Here is a 25,047-nt window from a genome sequence, read left to right on the forward strand (position 1 = left end):
CAACTGGTAGCATTTCGCTGCCTCGGAAGCGTAGTTGCCGCGCGCAAACGTCGTACCACCGCGTCGAAGCGGAGCCGTATCTGTAGCATTGCCACATTGAAGGCCTCGTCGGCCTATCGTCGCCCCCTGAGCAATGTTTGGGAAGCACCAACAATTCCATCTGCCCGAGTACCGCTTCGGTGTGCGTACGTGGGGAAAGCTGAGCGCATGGTGGGGTTCGACGGGGGCAGGGATGAAGGCTGTCTGTCACAAATGGCCCCAGGTTGATCGGCCATTGCGAGTCGTGGCTCGGTTCAAGGGAACTTGAGCTGATGGACCAAGGGAACAAAGTAATGCCCGGTATCACAAGCTCAATGCGGTCTCGATAATCATGATGGAGCTGTGAGATGAGCCGTGGAGCCTGCGAGTGCGTTTTCTAGTCAGTTGGAAGGCCAAGTCAGGTCGCGAGAGCGGTGACAGCGACTGGCGGTGCAGGTAGTACATTCAACGACCCAAGATTGATCCCCAGGCCCTGATCAACGGCTCAACATGGAGTTGGCTGCGTCGTTTCGACTGGGAAAGAACTAGGTCATCCTAGACGTTGTCAATTCTTGCCAGCGGCTCAGAAGTTAGTCTCGAAAAGTGTCCCATGAGAAGGACGGCACCGGATCCGAGAAGAAAAAAAGAGGAGAAAAAAATTGTGCAAGGAATTTTTCAATGCGTCTAGATGCAGCGTGACAGGAAACGGTCTGAATTCCTTAGCCATGTTATCCCACCTCGGCGCCTCTCACCCAGCTTGTCGAATGCGACGGCCGGGCGTTTGTTTGTTCCATACGCAGATTCTTCCGCAGAGCCTCCCGGAGCTGGGGAAGGCGCTGGGGAAACGGGAGAGCGTCTCGGCGCAGCGGGGCCTGAGCGTCGGCGGTGGGCCTGCCCTGGCTCCTGGCTGGGGGCCATGGGATGACGGGAGGTGGTGGGGTGGCGGTCGGCGCGTCGCGTTGCGCTGCGTTCGACAAGGGCTGGATGGAAAGGAAGAGACCGGAAGGACGTGCCAGGGCGCGTCGAGGGCGAGAACGGGGCGTTATTATGGGCGGATGCCGTGACGGCGCGGTGCGTGAATTTTGCCCGTCGCCATCATGCCGATGTGGTGCTACGCGGTTCCTGGCCGACATGACATCAGGAGAGGTGTTTCTCAACCACGACAACCACCATGTCCCTTAGCCGATGTTCGCTGACGCCTGGGCCGAAGCCCGGCGCGCCGTCACACGCAGTCATTCGACGCATCCACTGCAGCGGCCACCTAACACCACGACTCTCGCAACAGGCCAATGGCGCTCGCCAACGGTATCCGCATCTCCCATCATGTCTGGCGACGTTCCGGAAGGCCGGCGCATCCTGAATTGGATCAAGGGAACTCCCAATCCATGTCCCTGCCCGCCGAACCTTGCAAGGCGGGGTTACTGTCGTCTGTTTGGTGTCGTTTGCTGAAGCTATAAAGCTGCTGGCGACGTCCTCAACCCATCCCTCACTCACCAATCCTCCTTCAATCCACTCCTCCACCTTCCAATCGAACTCTCTCTACCACATCATACACCATGGCTGCTCCACAGATCCCCAAGACTCAAATGGCCCAGGTCTTTGAGAAGAACAGCGGCCCCATCGTCTTCAAGGAGATTCCTGTCCCTGAGCCCGGCCCCGACGAGGTCCTCATCAACATCAAGTACTCCGGTGTCTGCCACACTGACCTCCACGCCTGGCACGGAGACTGGCCGCTGCCCACCAAGCTCCCGCTGGTCGGTGGCCACGAGGGTGCTGGTGAGGTTGTCAAGCTCGGTTCGCTCGTCAACAATGTCCAGGTCGGCGACCTGGCCGGTGTCAAGGTACATTTCCCCATACTACAACCCTAGCTCGAAGAGGAGACTAACGATTCTACCAGTGGTTGAACGGCTCTTGCAGCTCCTGCGACTACTGCATGTCGGCCGATGAGCCCCTCTGCCCCGAGCCCATCCTCTCTGGTTACACTGTCGACGGCTCCTTCCAGCAGTACTGCGTGGCCAAGGCTGCCCACGTTGCAAAGATCCCCAAGGGCACCGACCTGGCCGCCATTGCTCCCGTCCTCTGCGCTGGTATCACCGTCTACAAGGGCCTGAAGGAGTCCGAGGTGCGCCCCGGCCAAACCATTGCAATTGTCGGCGCTGGTGGTGGTCTCGGCTCCCTCGCTCTTCAGTACGCCAAAGCCATGGGCATCCACGTCATTGCCATCGACACTGGTGACGACAAGAAGGAAATGTGCGAGTCGATGGGCGTCAAGACCTTCATCGACTTTGCCAAGAGCAAGAACGTCGTCAAGGATGTGCAAGCCGCCTCCCCGGATGGCATGGGTCCCCATGCCGTCATCCTGCTCGCAGTTAGCGAGAGGCCTTTCCAGCAAGCCGCAGAGGTAAGCCTACTCCAATCCTCAAAAACCCCAAAAGCAATCGCTAACATTGAATCAGTACGTTCGCCCCAAGGGTACCGTCGTCTGCATCGGTCTGCCCGGCAACGCCTTCCTCAAGGCTCCCGTCTTCGAGAGTGTTGTCAGGATGATCCGGATCAAGGGTTCCTACGTCGGCAACCGCAAGGATTCCGCCGAGGCCATCGACTTCTTCACGCGCGGCCTCATCAAGGCACCCTTCAAGATTGTCGGCCTGTCGGAACTTCCCAAGGTCTTCGAGCTCATGGAGAAGGGCGCCATCGCCGGCCGCTACGTCCTCGACAATTCCAAGTAAAAAAGGAACCACCAAAAAGTTGAGATGCAATGATTGATGCAAGGCGTTGGAGGTTTTGAAGTTATGAGATATCTGAAAGGAGCATGTGGTTGACTGGTCACGGGTGACGATGTGGAACTTAGTACCGCAGAAGATTGGGTTCCCTTTCTTAGGTGTTTTTTCTCTTTCCTTTGCGGCTGTAAATATTCCAAATGACGATTCCCCCTCCTCTTTCACAACTCGCATCTTTCGCCTCGCTTGGCGCCAACTTTTGCATTGACCGAACTAACCAACGACAAAAATATCGTCTCGCCCGCGCGCTTGACAGCTCCTCCTGACGCAATACCAGTCGCACCGTCACATGAATTCAATTCAATTCTTTACCATGTGCCCCGCCGCCGCCCCGTCTTGGATTCGGTATCCTTCCCCTCTCCTTCCTCCCGCGGCTTACTTATTTTCCTAAACGCCAACGCTTGGATTCTTTCCCGCTTGAGAGTCCAAGGTCTCCAAGACCCGTCCGTCAGCCGTCACGCTTCCTCAGTCGTTTTCGTGTCCGTGTCCGCGTCCGCGTCCGCGTCCGTATCAAGGCGCTGCACGCACGTGTGGCTTAGCGCCAAGCAGAGGACATACACGTGCAACAGGTGAAGATGGCTCAGGAGACAAGTTGACGAGACTGGGCAAGACCTTGGGAGCGTCCACAAGAAAGCGTGAATTTGAATTTGTCGCATGTATGAGAGATCACTGTGCTTTCGTTTGCCTTGCCTTGCCGTTCTGTCAGTCAATCTTTCATTGTGGCTCGTTGCTTGCCTGCTCGCCCTGTCTTAGGCTCTTGTGCGTGATGGAATTGTGAAGAGATGAAGGGAGAGAAAGGAGAGGCTTTGGTATTGGGATAGGAGGAGTCGTGTGATGCGTTGAGCATGAGCAATGCCGGGGGAGCATTCAGTCTGTTTGCCAGAGAGAGAGTCTGGCGTACGTAGGAATGTAGACGATACAGATATGGCTACAGGTAGACAAACAAAGCGAGAACGCACCGAAAGCGAGCCAAGACAGAACGCTAGACGTCAGACTCCAAAGACGAAAAGAGACGCAAGCAGGCGAGGTGGCTATCCAAGCGCCGGAAAAAAAGGCAATCAAGAGCAAGTGCCGACAGAAGCACAGACAGGCGCACGAGCTAGACAACCAGAGCCGCTTCATCCGAACAAAGGAATGAGACACTGCTTCGATTAGGAAATGATGTAAGCTATGCTGTCTGGTGGGTGGTGGCTGGGAGAGGGGGCTGTCGATTTTTCCAAGCAAGAAAGTGCTACTCCAACAAGTGACAGCACGAGGGGGGCCGCTGAGGTGAGCTCCGCCGCCGCCAAGGAGAAAGTAGGTTTAGGGTGACGTTGACAGGTACCAGGCAGGAAAGGGGATAGTGAGGGGATCCGCAATGGCGCGCAATCATGGTGCGGGAGGAGAGGTAAGATGGACAGCAGGCAAGACGAAGAGATGGTTGGTAAGGTTGGTCCTTTCACGTGAGGTGGACCGCCCAGGCACCAACAACCGCCAGGGGCTTTTAGAGTTATTCCTTTTTTCTTTTTTTTTCTTTTTTTTTTTTCCTCCTTAGTCCGCGGTCGCGGAAGGATGGCGGTCTGTTTGTAGGATTTCCTGACACTGGTCCTTGACGGCGGGGCTGTCTCGTAGACGGTTAAGCGTTTTGTAGTGGGCCGCTGTCAGTTTGCTTCATGCCTTTGATCCAATTAACCCTCCCCAGCCCGCGCGTCCGTCGACGTAGGTATTTCGCCCCCCCTATTATTTTCGGCCTACTCCTTGCCCGCGTCTTTATGCAGGTTCCCACCAATCGCGGCACCCCTCCCACAGCGTCCCCGTCCAATAAGAATGACGTCCAAGACTCAGGCTGACCTCGCCAATCTGCTCTGCTCGACGAGCCTCTCTCTCCTCCTGCGCTTGCGCTCAATCGGAATCTTCTGATCCTTGAGCTCCTTGGTGACCAGCTCCCCGACCTCGGCCTCGACCTCGTCCAGCAGACTGCGCATGGCCTCGTCGCGCGTCTCGGCAGGCTCGCTGCAGCTCAGGATGGTGACGCCGCAGCTGCTGCTCATCGAGTTGTAGTTGGAGCTCAGGCCGCTGACACCGGGTATCGACGACGAGGAGCCGATGCCGAAGGCGACGAGGTAGGCAAAGTTTTGCTGCAGCACCAGCTCGGAGCCGTCGAGCTCCTTGGAGGTGATGACGTCGATCAGCTTGTGCTCGCGGCCAAAGAGCACCCTGGCGTTGGCGAGGATTTGCTGGCGCAGCGAGTCGAAGCTGGCGGCGGGGGAGCTGGAGTAGGTGGTGGTATAGGTAGGGGTGTTGCTATAGGTGGGAGGGCGGGACTCGCAGGCGCCGTCGCTGTTGTCCATGACGTGTATAGGGAGAGGTTGATGGTGCGGTGGGTGGAGGAGGACCAGGGGTCTGTTTTGCGGGGCAAGGCGACCTGAGCTGGGGGAGATGCAGGTGAGAGCGGGAGGCGGCGCAGCACCTCAGGGCAGTCGGAATACGGATAAGGTAGCGGTCGAGGTGATTGGCTGGGCGGCGTGGCGTAGCAAACGGTCGACGTCGCGGCACCAGCACCCAGATGGGAAAAGCGAACAACGGAAGAGCGTCGACGACTTTTGGCGGTTTGCGCAGGGCTGGAGTCGAGTCGCAATAGGAGCGTGGTGTGGCAGGTCGGTGGTGTGAAAGGGGTGCAGGCTAGCCCGGCTGTCGGGTCTGTCCATCGACTGACGTCCGTCCGCTTTGTTCACCCACTCCCGGTGGGTACAGTAAGCAACCACCACCACTGCGGCACTCCATCCCAAGCTACCACCACGACGCGTAACACACGTCTCCCACTCCCACTCTCCCTCTTGGAAACCCCACAGCTCGCAAAACCCTCAACGACACTAACTGACAGCCGCAGGATTCAGCTGACGATTGCTGCTTGACGCACTCCTGAGACGCTCGCACGCTTCCGCCTCAACACCATGCCATCCTCTCTCACACTTCCAGCTCCAGCCCCCTCGCCTTCGCCATGGCGCGTCTCGCGTCTCGTCGATGCTGCCTCTCCTCCACCATTGTCTCCGCAGACCTGAAAATCGTTTTGCCTGTGCTGGCCAAGATGCTGACCAAGTCTGCCACTGGCCCGGCCGTCTCACACCGCGGCCTTGCTCTCGCTTTTAAAAACCAAATGCCCATATGCCCTGTCCTAGGCTTTGTCTCATAGACGGCCGTGTTTCCTCCAGCATCAACTCCTGTTGGACTCGTCTTTTCTTTTCTTCCGTCGCTTTCAGTTTCGCTCTCTGCCCGTAACCTTCTCTTCTTTCTGGCACGCCTGTCCCCCGGGCTGCTACCTTATTCCGTCTCTGAGAGACCAACTGTATACTTTGGACTCTTGTTTCCTCCAAGTCTAATTCTTTCTTTGCCCGCACGTTTGCCGGCCAAGCGTGTCTGTCACCATGCCTTCGGTCAATGTGACAGTCTTACTCGTCGCTCTTTTGGCAGCCCTCGCTGTGGCTGTCCCAAACCCTACCCGGACCATTAATCGTCGACCTCTCAACAAGCGTTCGTTCAAGGTCGAGCGCGTTGCAAACCCCAATGCCCTGGCGCGGACCAATGGCAAGGCCGCCATGCGCAAGGTCTTCCGCAAATACGGCTGGAATCACCCGGACATTAATACTAGCATCGTCGTCCCCAACGAGAATGCTCTCAACCTTACCAGCAGGGCCGGCGGTCTCGTCTCGGCCACCCCTGAAGACGGTGCCGCTCTTTTTCTCTCTCCCGTAAACATAGGTGGCCAGACGCTCAATCTCGACTTTGACAGCGGCAGCTCCGACTTGTGGGTCTTTAGCACGCAGCTCAACCAGCAGACCATTGGCCAGCACACTGCCTTCAACCCGGGCCAGAGCACCTCGTTCAAGCAGGCCCAAGGTTCCAGCTGGCAAATCAGTTACGGTGACGGCAGCGGTGCCGCTGGAAATGTCGGCACCGATGTTGTCAACATTGGCGGCGCCACCGTCACCAACCAGGCCGTCGAGCTCGCCACGGCCGTCTCGCAGTCCTTTGTCCAGGATACTGGCACTGACGGGCTCGTTGGTCTCGCCTTTGGCAACCTGAACACGGTCAAGCCGCAGCAGCAAAAGACGTTCTTCGAGAACCTCCTCCCCACGCTTCAGGAGCCCGTCTTCACGGCCGACCTTCGCAACGACGCTTCCGGCTCGTACGAGTTTGGCCGCATCGACCAGACCAAGTTCCAAGGCCAGATGGTGTTTGCGCCAGTCGACGCTGCCAGCGGCTTCTGGAAGGTCGACTCCAAGTTCTTTACCATCGGCGGCAAGAGGATTGAGAACCCCACCGCCAATGCTGCCATTGCTGGTATGTTCCTTTATCACCCTACCCCTGATCTCACCACTGACTTTCTCAAGACACCGGCACCACGCTCCTGCTCGTCGACGACAACGTCGCCCAGCAATACTACTCGCAAGTCCCCGGCGCCCGCAACGACGCTCAAGCGGGCGGCTTCACCTACCCCTGCAACTCCAAGCTCCCCGACTTCGGCGTCGCCATTGGCGACACGTACGTGGCCAACGTCCCCGGCGACGCCGTGACGTTCGCGGCCATCGACGCGCAGAACCAGACGTGCTTCGGCGGCGTGCAGGGCAACTCGGGCGCCAACCTGCAGATCTACGGCGACATTATGTTCCGCACGCAGTTTGCCGTCTTCAACGGCCGCGACAAGACGCTCGGCATGGCGCCCAAGGTCGGCCAGCCCCCGGCGCCCGGCCAAGCGGCCACGCAGCCCGCCGCTGCTCAGCAGCCTGCTGCTGCCGCCAACACCCCTGGCGCGGCTGCTGCCGTCAACACGCCGGGTGCGCAGGCGGCGAGCACGCCTCTGGCGCAGGCCCAGATGGCGGGTGCGTGACGGTGTCGGGCCGTGGGGAAGAGCGTCGAGGTGTTGGTTGGTGGATGGGGGCTTTTCTTCCTTGCGGCCGGGTTGTGTGGCAGCGGCTTCTTCTAGCGCGTATGGCGGAGCGCATCGTCTGTTCTGGCGCAGAGCAGAGCAGAGCAGAGCAGAGCAGAGCAGGCAGTGTTGGTGATGGTTATGGTGATGGTAACAGACGTGGGTCACGCAGCACCTGGACGATATGTAATGGCAGTCAAACACATTATGACCTTCCAACAGGCCGGATACACCTATCTAGACGTTAATGCAAAAAGATCATGCCAGAGCTCGAAGTGTTCAAGCTACTGTACCATCGAAATTGATTGTCGAAGCGAAATAATCCAATTTTTTACACGGTGGTGGTCGTGGTGGTCGTGGTGGTATCTCGAAAAAAAGGAAGAAGCGTCCCCAAAACTATGTAAAACTTCCTTCGTCCAACGAACGCCCTGCAGAATGCCAGGTTTGAACTGCTATTGCTGACGCGCAAACTTCTTGCCTCCCGTCAAGATGCCAGTTCGATCTCTTCTACGCCCTTGACCAGCCTGCCAAGCTTCTCGCAATCGGGCGAGGCGACGCAACTTCCAACGCCCTCAATCGCCTTGCTTGCACCCGCCGCTTCTCCGTTATGCGCACCATTCTGCAGCTTTGTTCTTTTGGTTCTCTTCTTCCGCTTGCCCCCTTCCACCGTCCTGGGCGCTTCGCCGACCCATCTCACGATGCCATTTGCGCGCTTGCCCGCCGCGCTCTGCCACTCGCGCTCCGCATGCGCGCTGATACGACTCGCCGCATCGGCACGCGTCATGGCCCTTGCCGGCTGTGGTGGTTGCGGCGGGTCATCATCTCGCTCCTCCATCGTCACGTCCCAGCTGCGGTGGCCAAACGGCCTGCTCAGGGCGTCCCACGACTCGGCCGTCAGGTCGGCGATCCAGTCGGCAGGGGCGTGGCGCAGGACTTCGATCCAGTCGGCGCGGGCGGGGCTGCGGGCGGCGAGGAAGATGGGCGAGCCGTCGCTGATGCGGGCCAGGCGCGCGGCGTTGAGAGCGTGGCGCCGCAGTTCGGTCGCGCTGGTTTGCAGCAGCGCGTGGCAGAGGAGCAGCGAGTGCAGGGCGTCGGTGAGGAGAGGGTGGTAGGTTACTAGTTCGTTGCGGCACTTGGTCGACAAGGACACCGAGTCTGGGAAGGGCGGGAGGTCGGCTGGAGGTGTACTCGAGAAGAGGGAAGAGACTGGGTGGATAGCCGGGGATTGTCCAGACGTTTCTGATGTAGACTGGCCGGCTGAATAATCCAACTTCGACAGGAAACACTCGTAGTCCCGAAGTGCTCTTTTCGCATTTGTCTTGACGAGCTTGCGGTGTTCAAGTCTTTTGCTGTGACCTCGCTGTTCCTCGGGGCGCAACGAAGGCAGTTCTGAGTCCGGATCTGAAAGCGCCTCCTTTTGAGTCTGTCGCATAGTCTCGAACTCCACCAAGCCGTCCAAAGAAGAGTTGATGTGCTGGCACGCCAGTCTAAGGTACGCGCCGGCTCGATGAAATAGGAGTTGGGCCTCCAAGCTGCTGGGCTGGTCCTCGTCTTTAAGCGCCTGCTCTCGGTAATTATCACCATCCCGTCTTGCCAAAATCAGTTGCTGCTGGTGTCGCGCCACGGGCAAGCCCTCAGTCAAGTCTCGCACGGCGCCTGCGTAGTCTTCTGAAAAGAGCTTCGTTATCGCGCGCGTTCTCAAGGGCGACCCATCCGAAGGCCTCTCACGGACGAGCTCGTTCAATGGCTCCAAAGGAGTGTGCTCGGCCACGGCGCGCGACGGTATCTTTTCGTGGAAAAAGTGGACGTACATGGCATCAAGGTCGCCAGCCTTCTTTTCCAAGACGAAGTTGGCGACGAGCTCCAATGCCGACGCCGACTGCATGGTCGCAACGCTGGCCGCAATCTCGTCCAAACGATATGCTTGCGACAGCCTCTGCGTAGCCTTTTCGCGCATGCGAAACTTTCTCTCCTTGCTCAGCTTTGTGTTGGCGGGGCCGCCGGGTGCCACCAGGCCATATGCTGCGGCATTGGGTCCCCAGATGTTGTTGTAGGGGTTTTTGGTCAGATTGTTCAAGGCCTCGGAGGTCAGGTCGGTCGAGGCGCGCACTGCAAGGTCGGTCGCTTCGTCGACGGCTTTGCGAATCTTGACAACGTCGAAAAAGGCGGCGGGGTCGATTGGACGGGGACGCGGAGAAGTGTAATTGCTGTTGGCAAGGGATGACAGGAGATCCGTCTGCAAATTCAACCAGGGTCCATGATAGCTGCTAATGTATCGCCAATGCCTAAAATCAAAAGGGCGTGGTTAGCTTGATGGGCTTTTGCGAAGCGAGCGGATGCGATGAAAAGCAAAACGTGCCTGCGCGAGGACCTACTTGTTCCTGCATATGGTTAGGGAGGGGGCCGCGGATTTGTCGGACGAGCGACTCGACATTGTGAACGGCGATTTGGTAGACAGGCCATTGGATGGATGTGGAGGTTTCTTGCCAGCCATGAGCTGCGATGCGTTGCATTGGTGGGAGCTTGGCACGGCCACGATTTCCAAAGGTGCCGGGATCAAATTGATGGGCGACACGGAATCCACCACTCACCTCTCACAGCATTCTCATCTTCACCACCTCTCACTAGGCTTGGACATGATCCCTCTGGTGTTTTCGCGTTGGATCACCAGAGCCGCAGTGCTCGGCGACCACCACCACCACCTCCCATGACACCCCGAATGCTAGCCACTCAGCCTCGCCATGTCCTCGGTCAAAACTATTGCGAGTTAGCCATGTTGGGATACGGCGCATGTAGTCAGCTTCATGGAACGCGCTGCGTGCGTGGACAGTCCAACATAGCCAGCCATCGCGCCGGACAAGGCTACGGCAACGTCGGCAGCACTGTCGGTCCTGTGCAGTCAGCGCTACATATAACGTTGGGTTCTTCACCCGCTGCTCCCCGGAATTGGAACCCATTGTCTGGCGGAACAACACCCAATTGCACGTCGCCAATTCGTTATCGGGAAACTCTTGCGACGTCAGGACGTTGAACTGGAGCCAAAGTTGAGTACTGGCTACTACCTGGTCCCTACCTTCCTTAGCCGGTACCCCACTCGAACCTTGGCGGCTTCGTTTCGGATTTTTGTGTCTTTTGAGACTCGAGCAGCCGCCAGGTTTTTCGGCGTCTTCTCTTCGCCATAAAGATCAATTCTGCCCCGCCGGGTTGTTCAACACCTGCGCGTCTTCGCGCCTCCGTCGTCACCCGTCTGCAGGTCATCCATTGACCAAAGCGCTCCCCCTGTGGCGATCTTTTTTCTCGAATCGGGGGCCTAATCACCACTTTGCTGTCATAACGCCAAGAGCCCTCCCGAATCTGCTTATATGGGGATCCAAGGCGCACCTTCGTGCTGTCCCATCGACTTTGTCGTACCGACAATGCCATCAGCACACATGCCAGGCACACACCCCGAGCCCCGGCCGCCGCAACGGCGTCCCCTTGGGCTTCGGTGGCGGTCCTCGACGGGCTTCATCGTCAGCACCGTAGGCATGGGCATCTTCACCGACATGGCCCTGTACTGTCTGATTGTGCCGGTACTGCCATTCATGCTCGAAGACCGCATCCACCTGCCCGAGGACCAAATCCAAAAACAAGTCTCGAATTTGCTTGCCGTGTACGCCGGCGCATCCGTAATCGGCTCTCCTATTACTGGAATGCTCGCTGATCGATGGGGAACGCGACGGATGCCCTTTCTCTTGGGTTTGACGTCGTTGCTGTTGTCAACGATTCTGTTTGCCTTTGGCCAGACTATTCTCGCCCTGACCATAGCAAGGGCATTGCAGGGTCTTTCAGCTGCCGTTGTTTGGGTGGTCGGTCTGGCTCTGCTTGTGGAGACTGTTGGATCCGAGAACCTGGGATCCGTCATTGGATCTGTAAGAGCGCTGCCCCGGAAATTTTGCAAGCGTTGCTAACAAACCCCAGATTTACAGTTTGATGACTGTGGGCGGTCTGATATCGCCTGTCCTTGGTGGTGCACTATACCGTCACACTGGCTACACAGGTGTCTTTGGCGTAAGCCTCGCGGTCGTAGTTGTAGATTTCGTCATGCGTCTCTTGGTCATTGAGCCCAAGGAACTCGTAAAATACGACGTGGACTGTTCAGCATCGAAGAACGTCAACGGCCAGCCTCGAGAGTCGGAATCGCCCAGCCCTTCGCCGCCGACTGAACGTACCCCCTTGCTTCCGTCGAGCAACTCGTCCAATCGCAGCCTTGACGACTCCTACGTCCTCCCGCCAGAGTCCACGTTCCTGATCCGACACGTGCCTATCCTCAGTCTCCTCGGCCGCTCTCCGCGCCTCGCCACGGCCCTCTTTGTTGGATTCGTGCAAGCTCTCTTGATGGGCACCTTTGACAGCACGCTCCCGGTGGCGGCCAAGGAACTTTTCGGCTTCAACAGCCTGCGTGCTGGCCTTCTGTTCCTCTCTCTCGGCACCTTTGATCTCATCGTCGGACCGGCAGCCGGCTGGGCCGTCGACAAGCTGGGCCCGCGCACAGTCGCAATCGCCGGCTACACGTGGCTGCTGCCCGTGACCATGGGCTTCTTGGGCGTAGCCGGGGCGCGCACGGCGGGCATCGGGACCAACGCGCTATCGAGCCTGAGCTTTCTGGCCATTGACGGCGACGGGCCCAACGCCTCGACCAACGCCAGCAGCCTGCCCGTCTTTTGCGTGCTGCTCTCGCTCTGCGGCGTCGGCATGGCCATTGTCAACGCGCCGTCGCTGGTCGAGGCGGGCTTCGTCGTCGAGTGCTACCACGCGGCCAACCCGGAGCTGTTTGGGGAGCGCGGGCCCTACGCCCAGTTGTACGGCCTCAATGGCATGGTGTGGAATGCTGGACTGGCCGTTGGACCGCTGGTTGCAGGAGCGCTCAAGGGCGTGCTCGGCTTTGGCGGCATGATGGCCGTCATGGGCGGTGTTTGCGGAGTTGCGGCCATGGCGGCAGCACTGTTCATGGGGGAGAGGCGCGGCAAGAAGGAGGGAAGGGATGGCGGAGTGCAGGAGCGTGATGTGAGAGCGTGAAGATGCGTTGGTTGAAAGGGTGTTGAAAAGATATGGGCGGAGCCGCTCTTCAAAAGGAAAAGGGGAAAGAAGAAGGGCAGTCGGGGTGTTTTCTTCTGTCTCCTGTCAACACTCCCCTCTAACACTCGCGTCGTTCTTCACGTCCCTCGACTCAGTCCACCCACAATCGGTCAAACAAAAAGCGTGTCCCTTTTCTCCCACTGTCCATCCCATCGCTGGTCGAAAGGGCAGATGGGCGTCTTGTGTTTCCCGTTCCTCGTTTCCAGTCCCTCCTTTCCTTTCGAAAAGCTCTCGACTCTAGCATTGGGCGGCGCAGGATAAGACACGCATACTGAGTTGCTTGGGCGGGCGGGCGAAGAAAATGATTACTCGGGCACCAAACGCTTTGGTTGGACGCAGGTGGCTGGGCGAAATGAATACTTGATTTGAATAATGCAAGAGCAGATGTCTAGTCGCACGCGCAGGGCTTTCTCACTTTGTGACTACAGCATCACGGCTTACTGTGGTTGCCCCCACCACGTCGATCGTGCGAGCAGACGGGGGGGTTGGTCATGGGAAGGGCGTTAGTGAAGAGACTACCGGCCGGCAAACGCTAGTCGCAATACAATGGCACGGACGCAACTAGGTCGGAACGTGGCCACGGAAGAGAGAAAGGATGGACTTGAGTTGTTTATCTTAGGCGAGAATGCGATGTGCCGATGTGCAAGAGGTGGGCGAGGGGAAAAAATGAGGATGATGTCATGTTGTTTATCAACAAGGGAACAGAGGGATGGACGGACAGACGGACAGGGGTCAAAACAAGTCGAGGGGTGTGCGACGTGCCGAGCGGGGACAGCCAGGTGTCTGGGACATGTCTTGGTGGATTGCGTAGTTAAGTCGTTATCAAGAGAAGCGAAGCGGGATGTGTGGACTGCAGGGCGGGCGAGGGCGTTGGGTTGGGTCGGACCATTCTTGGACCAGAGTCGTCGTCGTCGTCGTCGTCGTGCATGCGTAGGGACCAGCGATCGACGGGGGCAAAAAAGAGCAGTGCACGTCGGTCGGCGTCGCAGGGCCAGCCACACGCAGACTTGATTTGAGTGACAGATGCACACTCTGCACTCTGCAGCGCTTTCAATGTGGAACAGGCCGACCAAGCGCGGCGACGGATTCGGTAGCGCGGTGGATTAGGAGAGCTGGGGGGGCTGCCGGCGGCCGTTGAGCAGAGTCATGCGCATCCATCATGCCTTGGCCTCAAACCAGTTTTGCACGTCGAAACAAGCTGAGGTGAGGATGCTGCTGTGGTGTGTGTGTGGTGTGGCACTTGCATGGCTGCATGAGAGAGCAAAAAGGCCGATCAGATCGGGCGACAAGGCAGCAAAGAAGTTTGAGCTGCGCCATGAAAAAATAATTCAAAAAACCCCTGTGGCACGACGTGGCTGATGTCGACGCCAAACCAAACCGCGAGGCGGGCCGCAAAAGCTTGAGAGAGAGACCACGAGAGCCAATAGCTCAGGCGGCCGAGGTAGGGGAGGTGGGTTGATTCTGCCGGGCTGTGCCACACAAACTCACATGTTGAGCCGGGAGAGCCTATCTGGCATCTGCCCTGTGGTGGAGGTGTTGTCGCTGTCGCTGGACCCGTGGCGCAGTCGGAGTTGACGGCGGGGATGTGCAGCAGGGGCTCACCACACGAAACCGACGGCCGTCCAATGGCAACGCCGCGAGGTGTGGCTCGCCAGCTCCAGCCACCGAAGCATGGGCGGTACATGGGCAGAGGCGCTCAGCTGCGCCGGGATGCGCAATTTGACATGTTGAGATTGCTCTGCCGTGCTAGCGAATCAGCAGGCCGTGACGTCCAGGCCCGCCGCCGACCTCTTGCTTTTTGCCGTCCGAGCGTCATCGTCTAGGGCAATCTTGCTCCAGCGATTAAAACACTCGGCTTGCCCCCCTCGTCGTCGCCCTCGCCTTCGCCGCCGCCAGCCTGCTTCGGTTCTCCACACCTCCCACCCCATTCGACCACTGCCACTGACAGTCGGTCCTTAACCGCCCAAGAACACCCAGCCCTGCGTGCGTTTGCGCTTGCCCAAGCGCTGAACGCTGCGCCCCACACCCGACATCATGGCCAAGTGCGATACCCAGGTATGTTTACTCTTTGTTTGCCAGTCCTCTTCTTCACCCTACCTTCTGCCGCACACCCTACCCAAATCTCATTTTGCCGTCTCCTACCCCCCATGGCTGCCACGGGCGAAGCCGCTTGCCTATCAACTATTCTTAACACGTCGTTGCAGGGCTCCGACGACAACATCGGCTCGGCGCAGACCAAGGAGAGCGTCTCGGCCTCGCAGCTCCTCTCCACCTTGGTCCCTGTGCTCCTCTACGCCGGCATTTTCTTCGCCATTTTCCTCATCCTGCGCCGCATCTTCACTCGCAGGTACCAGGCCCGCGCTGTGCTGAACACCCTCCCCGAGCACGAGCGCTCGCCCGAGCTCCCCAATGGCCTCTTTAGCTGGATTGGCGCCTTTGTCAAGATTCCCGACAGCTATGTCCTCACTCACCACTCGCTCGACGGCTTCCTGTTCTTGCGCCTGCTCAAGATGGGCGTCATTTCGTGCTTTGTCGGTTGCTTGATCACCTTTCCAATTCTCTTCCCGGTCAATGCCACTGGCGGAGGCGGTCAGTCGCAATTGGACATTTTGAACTTGTCCAATGTTACCAACAACTACTACCGCTACTTTGCGCACGCTGGCTGTGCCTACATCTTCTTTGGTAGGCTTTGCGCAGCCCTGGCATTTACATTTGCTTACTTTTTCAGGATTCCTCATCTTCATGATCACCCGCGAATCCATCTTCTACATCAACTTGCGCCAGGCCTTTCTCATGTCTCCTCTCTACGCCAACCGCCTTTCTTCTCGTACCGTCCTCTTCACTGCTGTCCCAGACACCTATCTTGATGAGCACCGCATGCGCGACCTGCTCGGCGAACACGTCAGGCGCGTCTGGCTTCCTACCGACACCTCGGAGCTCGAGGAGCACGTCGAGGAGCGCGACAAGATTGCTCTGCAGCTCGAGGGTGCCGAGACCAAGCTCTGCAGGATGGTGCAGTTGGCCAAGTCCAAAAAGGGCGGCGTTGAAGAATTGCCCGAAGTGAATGGCGATCAGGACTCTGGATCTGTCGCAGCCCGCTGGATCAGGGCAAAGGACCGTCCGACGCACCGCCTCAAGCCCATCATTGGCAAGAAGGTTGACACCATTGATTGGTCGCGCGCCCAACTTGCCAAGATGATTCCAGAGGTCGAAAAGGAGCAGCACAAGCACCGTGCTGGAGACGCAAAGAAGATTAGTGCCGTATTCGTCGAGTTCGACACGCTCGCCAACGCGCAGGGCGCCTTTCAGAGTCTCACCCATCATCAGGCCCTGCACATGGCCCCGCGTTTCACTGGCTTCACGCCTGGTGAAATCATTTGGAGCAACCTGCGCATTAGGTGGTGGGAGCGCGTCATGCGCGTCACCGTCACGACTGCCTTCATCTGTGCGCTGGTCGTCTTCTGGTCCATCCCCGTTGCCTTTGTCGGTGCTATTTCGAACGTGGACAACCTGACTTGCGTCATCCCTGCTCTGTCCTTCATTGACGATGTTCCTGGCGCGATCAAGGGAGTGATTACGGGTCTGCTCCCGACCATCCTGCTGGCCGTCTTGATGGCACTGCTTCCCGTCATTCTGCGCCTGATGGCCAAGCTATCGGGTGACCCGACCAAATCGGCGGTGGAGTTGACCGTTCAGAACTACTACTTTGCCTTTCAGGTTGTCCAGGTATTCCTTGTCGCAACGATTGGATCAGCAGCAGCTTCGGCCGCCGGTGACATCATCAAGAATCCCACCGGCATCACAAGCAAGCTCGCAACCACCATTCCGACGGCATCTGGCTTTTACCTTTCCTATTTCGTGCTGCAGGGACTGGGTGTCGTCTCCAGCTTGCTGCTTGGATTGGCTGGGCTCATCATCGCCAAGATTCTGAGCAAGTTCCTCGACAAGACGCCCCGCAAGATGTACAAGCGCTGGGTCTCGCTCTCTGGACTGGGCTGGGGTACCGTTTTCCCGGTCTACACCAACTTGTTTGTCATTGGTAAGTTTATCGTGCATGCATAGCATGAAAAACTTTGCTAACGTTTGCAGCCATCTGCTACGCCTGCATTGCACCCCTGGTCCTTCTCTTCGCGGGATTGGGTCTCTGGCTGTTTTACTTTGCCTACCGCTACAACTTGCTCTACGTCTACGACATTGATGTGGACACCAAGGGCCTAGTTTACCCCCGCGCGCTTCAGCAGCTCTTTGTCGGCCTCTACGTTGCCGAGCTCTGTCTCATTGGTCTCTTTGCCATTCAACTCAGCGACAAGGGTGCTCTCGGTCCTTTCATTCTCATGATCATTCTCCTGGTGTTCACCGTTGTGTACCACGCCTCGCTCAACGCCGCTTTGGACCCTCTCCTCAAGTTCATGCCGCGCTCCCTCCAAGACGAGGAGCGTCGCCTGCTCGCCATGGAGTCGGACCTGCCCCCCTCTGAGCGTGCCGACGCCCCTACCAACGGTCACCAGCCCAGGGGCAGTAACATTGCCTACGAGAAGACGGCTACGACGGAGGACACGGCCCACAAGGGCGTCGCCAACGGCTCCTCCCCCACTCGCCACCCTCTGCAGCGCGAGAAGCCGTCCATCCTCCAAAAGTTCCTGCGTCCCGACGTCTACACGGACTATGCGACTATGCGCCGCATGGTCCCGCGCAACTTTGCCGACGCCGACCACCTCTACGACCACAACCCGGAGGCCGAGCGCAACGCCTTCTACCACCCCAGCATTAGCACGCTGCCCCCGATGCTCTGGATCCCGCGCGACTCGGTTGGCTGCAGCCGGCAGGAGGTGCGCGACACGGGCAAGGTCATTGCCATTACCGACACGGCCGCTAGCTTCGACGACAAGGGCAACATTGTGTGGGACCCCATGGAGGAGGTGCCCATTGCCGAGCCCAAGATGTACTGGTAAAAGAAAGGTCTGAAGAGAAAGAAGCAAAAAGAGACGAGGACGAAAAAGCGTCGGTTGACCGTGGTCGGCGAAGCATGTTACGATAGGTTGCGATACCCACCTGGGTCTCCTTTGTTTCTCCTTTTTCAGGTCTCGAGCTTGCTCTTGGGCCCGTCTGACCTTGCTGGGCACGAGTTGCTGCCTTGGCTTTGTGCTTAATACCCCTTCTCCTCCTTTTCTCTCTTACCTGCCGTTCGTCTGCCGTCTCTGTCCACGTCTGTCTGCCACCATGCAGACGGATCTCGAGGTGAATGCAAGCACAGGTGACGGGAGAGTCGACGTTGGCAGTGACAGCGCGAAAGTCAAGGGATGGATCGATGTAAAATGGACGGAGAGACACAGCAACCACTCGTTCGTTGATTCAGACAGGATGGACAAAACAAGCAAGCAAGAGAAGAAAGAAGGAGGGGATCCAGCACCGTCTATCCGTCCGTCCGTCCATCCGTCTCCTGTAACGGCCTTGACTGACAACGACCAACCAAAAACACCCCCTTTCTTTCGTTTCCTCTCCTCCTTTCCTCCTTTTCTCCCTTTTTTGTTTTTCTTTTTTTTTTTTTTTTCTGATACGATACCCTCTAGATACATGACTTAATCTGAATCTGCACCGAAAACTTTTCATGGGGGTGGTGTGTGGTGATTGCGTGAGGTCGTGGTTTGGGTGATGCAGGCTTTGTCGTGAAGAGAGAACACAGTTTGAGGATTGGCGGGTGGGCGGGCGGGCTTGCCCAAGGTAACAATGTAGACGGATGAATCTTCTCCCTTCCTGATGAAGCTCGCACGAATGCACGTGGAGAAAGAGGTTGTGGGGAGGAGAGAGGCAGTCATCTTCATAGCAGACAGACATGGGCGTATTCGCAACTGTTGATTCGAGAAGAAAAGAAAAAAAAAAAAAAAAAAAAAAAGACGAGGGTAGAAGCGTGGCAGCAGCCATTATCGGCGGCAGCAGCAACAGCAAGAAACGAAGCAAAAACGGCAAAAACAACACATCACGTCTCGCAACCCATGGCATCTCATGCCATGTCAGCAAGCAAGCAAGCAATCATCCATTCATTCGATCCACTCAAAATAGCCACCGAGCGAGCCGGCCTACCACAACAAGAACACAAAGATATCAAACGCCGTCCATGCAACGAAGAGAGATGAAGATTGTCCTTCCACTTCTTCTCGTAATGACGACGACGACGAGCCCGAAGAGACAGACAGACAAAACGGACAGGGAGACCCCGCGTAGGTGGGGGGGAAAGGGCGCCCGGGGGGGGTACGATAACTAGGAAATAGAATAAGGTTGAGGAGAAGAAAGGAACAGGAGGGGAAAAGATAAGCCAAGTACCATCTCCCAAGAGAGATTGAGAGGGGAGAAATCGCCGTTGCGACAGACCGACGCGCGCGTCGCGCGCCCTCTCACGAAGCCAAGTCTTCAGATGACGTATTGGTGTTGTTGCTGCCGAGCCTATCATGCGGTTCCAGGACCCTGAAGGACGAAGCGAGTGCATTAGCGAATGATTTCCCCTGCCGTCGATCGAAACTTACGAGTACTGCTTGACCAGCGCCCCCTCACCACCCTTCTCCAAATCAATATTGAAGACGAAGAAGCTGCCGTCGTTGGTCACGACCATGACCTGCGGCCCGTTGTTGCTCATTGCGACGACATTGCTCGGGTGCATGGGCGGGCCCTCGACATGCCGCTTGGGAATCTTGACCCACGCAAAGTCGCGAGCGGGCTCCCAAATCTCGGCTACGGCGCTGGGGAGGTACCCGCCCAGCTTCTGCGCAAACCCCATGCTCACGTTTTGCGAGGTCCGCCGGAGCATGCTGGCCAGGCCCGGATTGTTTTGTTTCCGCTCGGGAGCGCCTGACGTGCTCTCATCCATGCCTTCTGCCAAGTCCTCGCTGCTGGGGCTGAGACTGCGATCACGCGATGCCGCTGACGACCGCCGGCCTGATTGTGTGCCATCTTTTGCGCGCGCATCGGTCTGCGGCGACAGCCGGAAAATGTGGACGGTATCTGTTGCCGAAGAAACGCAGAGAAGGGTTGACGTCGAATTGAAGGCCATGCTGAGAATCTTTGCCGGTATCGAGCCTCTTCGAAACTGAAAGAGCTTCTGTGCGTCTGGCACGGAGAAGACGCGGATGATTGTGCCCTTTTCCGAGGCGGTCGCGAGCAAAGTGCCCTCGTTGTTGAGGGCTATACAGGACAGCGGCGCCTGGTGTGCCTCTATTACATTGACAGCCTCCATCTTGGTCGCGTCGAATATCAGCAGCTCCCCTGTCCTTGGTGCCACGTGCGGTCCGGTAGGTGGGGCGTGTGGTGCCGAAAACGTTGGGGCGTCCTTTTTGGGCAAGGGGTAGACGAGGTGGTTGCGTTCGGAAGAGGGCGATAGCGCAACGATTCCTGGAGTTGTCAGCGGCTGCTCTCGCTGATGGAATGAATGTCCGTACCATGCGGGTTGGGTGACGTCTCAATCGTATACAGCATCTTCATGTTGCTAATGTCGTAGAGGTAGATTTGGTCCTCTAACACCACCACCAGGCGCTTGCGGTTCAGGCGGACTGCGAGAACGCGCGTGGGAAAGGTGAGCTCGCATATTGTCGAGTGCCTCTGCCGTCGGTCAGCAAGCTGACCGGCCATCCATGTACGATCATGTCCTTATCTGCCGTACCTTTGTGTTTCGTATGCGAAGGAGTCGCGGCGACTGGATCAAGGCAACGAGGGAGGTGGAAAAGAGCATCTCCATGATCGAAACATCTCCCTCCTCGCCTTCAAAGTATTTTGAGAATGGTTCCGTGTCATACAGGCGGATGCCCTTCTTGGTGGCTGCGCGACGGGAATTAGCTTTGGCTGCAGAGCGGGGTGTGGGGAGACTCACCGACGCCAAGAGCAGTGTAGTCCTGGTTGAATGTGACGAAATTCATCAAGGAATGCGCCATGGCGAGAGTTGGCACGCCAGAGGCGAGGTGTAGGAGGACGGCGGAGCGGAGTGATTGTCGAGGTTCGGTGAGCCTGGGAGAGATGGGCGAGGGAAGATGGCGGGAGTTGAAGTGCTATGCCGGATACATGACTGGCAATGGAGGTGAGGTCTGCGGGGAGCTGTGGTGAGTGGCAGGCAAGGCTGGGATGAGAGGCGCCACACTGGCCCAAGCTTCCGCCCGTCAGCCACGCTTGCGCCTCGTTTTTCGTCACGGAACGCCATTTTTCTCCCGCTGACCACTCCACGACACTACAGCCGTTGGTCTCGCCAGTGGACAGGCTGCGACGGGTCTCCCAACTTCGACCATGGCGCCTTCCACAATTGACACCGCTCGACCGGTGCCTAGATCGACCAAAGAAAAGCGGGATGTTGATATTATGCAGGTTGGACCCAAGTCGACTACTTTACGACTCCGGCATTGACGAAAGCATAGACCAATGATAGCAGCATCGTCTCCAAAAGAAGTGTAGTAGAGCTGTACCATCGGGATGAGCCAGACTTCTTTAGACCATTTGTCGGCAAATCCCAGAGGAGAAGTCCATTGATCAATCGCGGCTACTGGCTTCGAATGAAGGCTGTCGAGCTCACGGTCAAGAAATTCCTCGAAGAGGATCTTGATCGCGAAAAGGTGGTTGTAAATTTGGGTTGTGGATAGTGAGTAAGATGTCCCAGTCAAGTCCTGAAATTGACCATTCCTGCTACTTCACTGAAAAACTTGTTCATCTATTCGTTCGGTCTCTTCTTCGAGCGTGTCTGTCTACCTGTATACAAACTAACCATTGCAGTGATCCATTGCCATTCATCATACTTCACAAATTTCCGGAGCTCGTTGACAAAACGACCTTTGTCGACGTCGACTATCCACAACTAATGCAAAAGAAACGCGCTTGCATCGACCAAGCCGACGATTTGAAAAACTCGTTCCCTTTTCTTCGAAACTGGACCTCAAAAGAGCCTGCGGTCTGGCAAGCAGGACAATACGTTACAGTCGGCTGCGATTTGCGCCAACTTGCGGAACTCGAACGGATCCTGAAATCAGTCGCCAATGCTGAGAACAAGGCCATCTTGTTTGTCGCTGAAGTCTCCGTTGCCTACATGGACGTCAAGAGCGCCGATGCCGTCGTCTCGTGGGCGAGCTCATTCAACGATGGTGCTTTAAACTTGTTCCTGGCTCTCTGACAATTGCTAATAGAACGACAGCACGATTCTGCATCCTGGAACAGTGTCTCCCCGACGGACCGGACCATCCGTTTGCGTCGACGATGCTGCGGCACTTTGAAAAGCTGCAGACCCATCTGAAAGTAGTCTACGAATATCCTACCCCTGAGGCCCAAGCCCGCAGATTTGTCAAGGCCGGCTGGCCTCACGTGGATGCCCGGACGCTTTGGCAGCTTTGGGGCGACGACAGCTTCCTGATGGCAGAGCAACGCATAGCACTTGACGATGTTGAGCCTTTTGACGAGTGGGAGGAGTTTGCTCTCTTTGGCAGCCACTACATCCTTCTTGTTGCGCGGACGAGGCCCGAGTCACAACAAAGTGATGGGTCAACCGATACAAAATCTTGTGATGCTGCCTCGACATCCGAACCGCTCTCCTGGCAGCTGCATCTCGATCCAGCACCGAACAGCCAACAGGACGCGCCACTCCGCCGTTTCGGTGCCGCATGTGGCCTAGAATCCAGCATCATCCACCATGGAGGCTATGGCGCGCAATCGCGTCTCGCCAGCGTCGACCTGCTCGAGCCATCTGGCCAGTACCTCGAAACCACCACTTTCCCGGTCTCTCTGCCATTAATGTGCCACACGATGACGCCGTTGAGCGGCACCTCGGCCCTCTTTGTAGGCGGCCGCACGTCGCCCAACAGAGCCCAAGACGCGTGCTATGTCTTCCAAAGCGGACCAGATGGTCTTGAAGTGCAGACGGCGTCCGCTCTTCCGCAATCTCGCTACCGGCATTGCGCTGTACCGGTATCGATCGGTGCTGACCGCGGCGTCCTCGTCTTTGGTGGCCGCACGTCCAGCACCGACGCACTGTCGTCCTGGCTCTTTTGGAGCAAAGAGCGCGGGTGGTCGCCGGTTGAGGTCGGAGTGGACGCTGCTTCCGCCCCAAACGCAGCACTGGGCCCGCGCTTCGGCGCATCCATGTATGCTGTCGAAGATGAGGGCACTCGCGGTGTCGTCGCTGGCGGCATGTCGCCAGATGGTGTCGTGCTGGAGGATGTCTGGTGGTGGGAGCTGTCGTTCGACAAAGATTCAGACAAGTATAGAATCAGATGTTCGTTGTTGCGCGCAGAAGGGACGAGTAGTCTTTCTCAACATCGCCAACAATCGCCGCTCGCCAGATTCGGCGCCAGCGTGGCAAGGATAGGAGACCGGGTACTGATCGTAGGAGGCATAACTCGAGACGGCGTGCCACGTTGGGAAGACGAAGTCGTCTTGGTCATTGCGAGCAGGCACTCTCTCAATGTCGAGCGCGTTCAAATGCCACCGCGGGCCCAACGGCGCCCCCTGTTCATCGGCACGGCAGTCACTTCAACACCAGACGGCAACGCGCTGCTGCTCGGCGGCGGTGCCGTCTGTTTCTCCATGGGCAGCTACTGGAACACCACATCTACGGTGCTATCTCTATCATACGCCCCCTGCCCTCTTCCGAGTCTGCCGCCGCCGCCACCGCCGCCCAAAAGCGCCATTCCACGCATCGCCATGGCTGACTCGGCATCATTCTCGGCCCTCGTCCGCTCCTCGCAGCCCGCCATCATCACCAACCTCCCGCTCGGCGCGTGCGTGACCAAATGGACGCCGGGCTACCTCCTCGAAGCCATCACCCCTGAGCGACCCGTGATAATCCACTCGTCGCCCAGCGCACGCATGACATTCGCGACCAAAAACTTCAGCTACGCCAAAGAAACCTTCTCGGGGTTCCTCGCGCGGGCCCTGGCCGGCGAGCCCGTCTACCTGCGCAGCGTGGCGTCGACGCAGCCGGCCAAGAAGCCGACGCACCTGGCCACCGACTTTGCGGCGCTGGCGCCCGACTTTGCGCTGCCGGCGGCCATCCGCGACGTGATCGACGATGACGAAGCGGGCGGCGGTGGTCTCCACTCGAGCCCGCTGCGCATCTCGGGCCCCGTGGCGCTGTGGTGCCACTACGACGTGCTGGCCAACGTGCTGTGCCAGGTGCGCGGCCGCAAGCGCGTGCGGCTGTACGCGCCGGCCGACGCGAAGCACCTGGGGTACGCGGCGGGGGCCAGCAGCTCCGACGTCGACGTGTGGTACGACGACGACGACGACGACGACGACGACGACGACGATGGCGACGAGGAAGGCGAGTGGGCGCGACGGCCCCTGAAGGAGAGGGAGAGGCTGGCGAGGACCAGGCCGTGGGAGGGCACGCTGGCGCCGGGCGAGATTTTGTTCCTGCCGCCCATGTGGAGCCATGCCGTGAGGCCCGAGACGGCGGAGGCGGAGGCGGGCTTCAGCGTTGCCGTCAATTGTTTCTGGCGCAATCTCGGAAGCGAGGCGTATGCCGTTGGCCGCGACGTCTACGGCAACCGTGATTTGGCCGGATACGAGGAGGGCAGGAAGGCGGTGGAGAAGATTGCAAAGGCATTTGAAGGGGTGCCGGCCGACTTGAGAGGGTTCTACGTGGACCGGTTGAGTGAAGAGCTGCGGGAGAGGGTCGTGGGTGGGGGAGACGGGCAGGGGGGTTGATGAGGGGTCGGCAGGCAAGGGGTTAGGGGTGTAGTCAAAAGGCACCGAAATAAAAAGACGTGAAAGTCTTTGACAAGAATGGACACATTTAGAGTTGACAGGGGTTTGGCAAAGGCAGGCGTGTGTGCCGCAACCTAGATTGTTGAGCGAGCTTAATACAGCACGGCATTGGAGGGCAATGCCGGCCAAATGTGCGCAATTTTGGAAGGCGTGTGGGCGAGAAGGAAACAGATGCTGCAGGTAGCCGCATGGTCCGTAGCCGAGAAGAGAGTAACGCGACACAGGTCAAGTCGCGCCAGCCAGCGAGGCAGTGTCAGGAGTACAATGGAGTGTGGACTGCATCAGCACGATCAATGCGGCGGGGCGGCAGAGTCGAGATGTAGAGAGAAGGAGAGCGAGAGGGAGAAAAGATTAGCAGCCGCAGCAGTTGGTGGGCGGGCAGTCGGGGGTGATGGTGGGAGGCGTCGAGCCAAAAAGCTTCGAAGGAGGCCGGGATAAAGATGAAACTGGGCGAAAGGCGCAGCTTCGGCGGCCGTCGAGATGGGGTTTGCTTGGCGC

The 25,047-nt window shown here is 57.9% G+C and overlaps 7 protein-coding genes across 7 annotated transcripts; 5 read left to right on the forward strand and 2 right to left on the reverse strand.

Moving 5' to 3' along the window:
- Positions 1-1,574: 1,574 nt before the first annotated feature.
- Positions 1,575-2,747, forward strand: J3D65DRAFT_645483 (chaperonin 10-like protein; the record flags this gene model as incomplete). Its single annotated transcript, XM_066802212.1, has 3 exons — positions 1,575-1,859; positions 1,916-2,419; positions 2,475-2,747. 3 exons carry the CDS (start codon positions 1,575-1,577, stop codon positions 2,745-2,747), a joined length of 1,062 nt encoding a protein of 353 aa, XP_066656082.1.
- A 3,339-nt stretch (positions 2,748-6,086) lies between these two features.
- Positions 6,087-7,827, forward strand: J3D65DRAFT_326068 (aspartic peptidase domain-containing protein). The gene is made up of 2 exons (XM_066795376.1): positions 6,087-7,118; positions 7,169-7,827. Exons 1-2 carry the CDS (start codon positions 6,203-6,205, stop codon positions 7,663-7,665), a joined length of 1,413 nt encoding a protein of 470 aa, XP_066656083.1. The 5' UTR covers positions 6,087-6,202; the 3' UTR covers positions 7,666-7,827.
- J3D65DRAFT_621864 (uncharacterized protein) lies at positions 7,700-10,520 on the reverse strand. The gene is made up of 2 exons (XM_066800010.1): positions 10,080-10,520; positions 7,700-9,989 (listed from the first exon to the last, which is right to left on the reverse strand). The coding sequence occupies exons 1-2, from the start codon at positions 10,196-10,198 to the stop codon at positions 8,189-8,191; spliced, it is 1,920 nt and encodes a 639-aa protein (XP_066656084.1). The 5' UTR covers positions 10,199-10,520; the 3' UTR covers positions 7,700-8,188.
- Positions 10,521-11,135: 615 nt separating this feature from the next.
- On the forward strand, positions 11,136-12,762 carry J3D65DRAFT_645485 (major facilitator superfamily domain-containing protein; the record flags this gene model as incomplete). Its single annotated transcript, XM_066802213.1, has 2 exons — positions 11,136-11,615; positions 11,665-12,762. 2 exons carry the CDS (start codon positions 11,136-11,138, stop codon positions 12,760-12,762), a joined length of 1,578 nt encoding a protein of 525 aa, XP_066656085.1.
- Positions 12,763-14,660: 1,898 nt separating this feature from the next.
- Positions 14,661-17,885, forward strand: J3D65DRAFT_326188 (uncharacterized protein). Its single transcript, XM_066795377.1, has 5 exons — positions 14,661-14,727; positions 14,791-14,877; positions 15,027-15,504; positions 15,551-16,861; positions 16,912-17,885. The coding sequence occupies exons 2-5, from the start codon at positions 14,857-14,859 to the stop codon at positions 17,772-17,774; spliced, it is 2,673 nt and encodes an 890-aa protein (XP_066656086.1). The 5' UTR covers positions 14,661-14,727; positions 14,791-14,856; the 3' UTR covers positions 17,775-17,885.
- A 1,329-nt stretch (positions 17,886-19,214) lies between these two features.
- Positions 19,215-20,726, reverse strand: J3D65DRAFT_645487 (WD40-repeat-containing domain protein; the record flags this gene model as incomplete). The annotated part of the gene is made up of 5 exons (XM_066802214.1): positions 19,215-19,284; positions 19,344-20,205; positions 20,253-20,412; positions 20,474-20,628; positions 20,681-20,726. 5 exons carry the CDS (start codon positions 20,724-20,726, stop codon positions 19,215-19,217), a joined length of 1,293 nt encoding a protein of 430 aa, XP_066656087.1.
- Positions 20,727-21,026: 300 nt separating this feature from the next.
- J3D65DRAFT_569905 (uncharacterized protein) lies at positions 21,027-24,464 on the forward strand (the record flags this gene model as incomplete). The annotated part of the gene is made up of 4 exons (XM_066797624.1): positions 21,027-21,165; positions 21,216-21,436; positions 21,568-21,932; positions 21,983-24,464. Coding segments are annotated over exons 1-4 (3,144 nt in total), but the record flags the coding sequence as incomplete, so codon positions are not given.
- Between the last annotated feature and the right edge of the window lie 583 nt (positions 24,465-25,047).

The sequence above is a fragment of the Phyllosticta citribraziliensis genome (assembly GCF_038025025.1).
Source record: "Phyllosticta citribraziliensis strain CPC 17464 chromosome Unknown J3D65scaffold_5, whole genome shotgun sequence".
In the NCBI taxonomy this organism is placed as follows: domain Eukaryota; kingdom Fungi; phylum Ascomycota; class Dothideomycetes; order Botryosphaeriales; family Phyllostictaceae; genus Phyllosticta; species Phyllosticta citribraziliensis.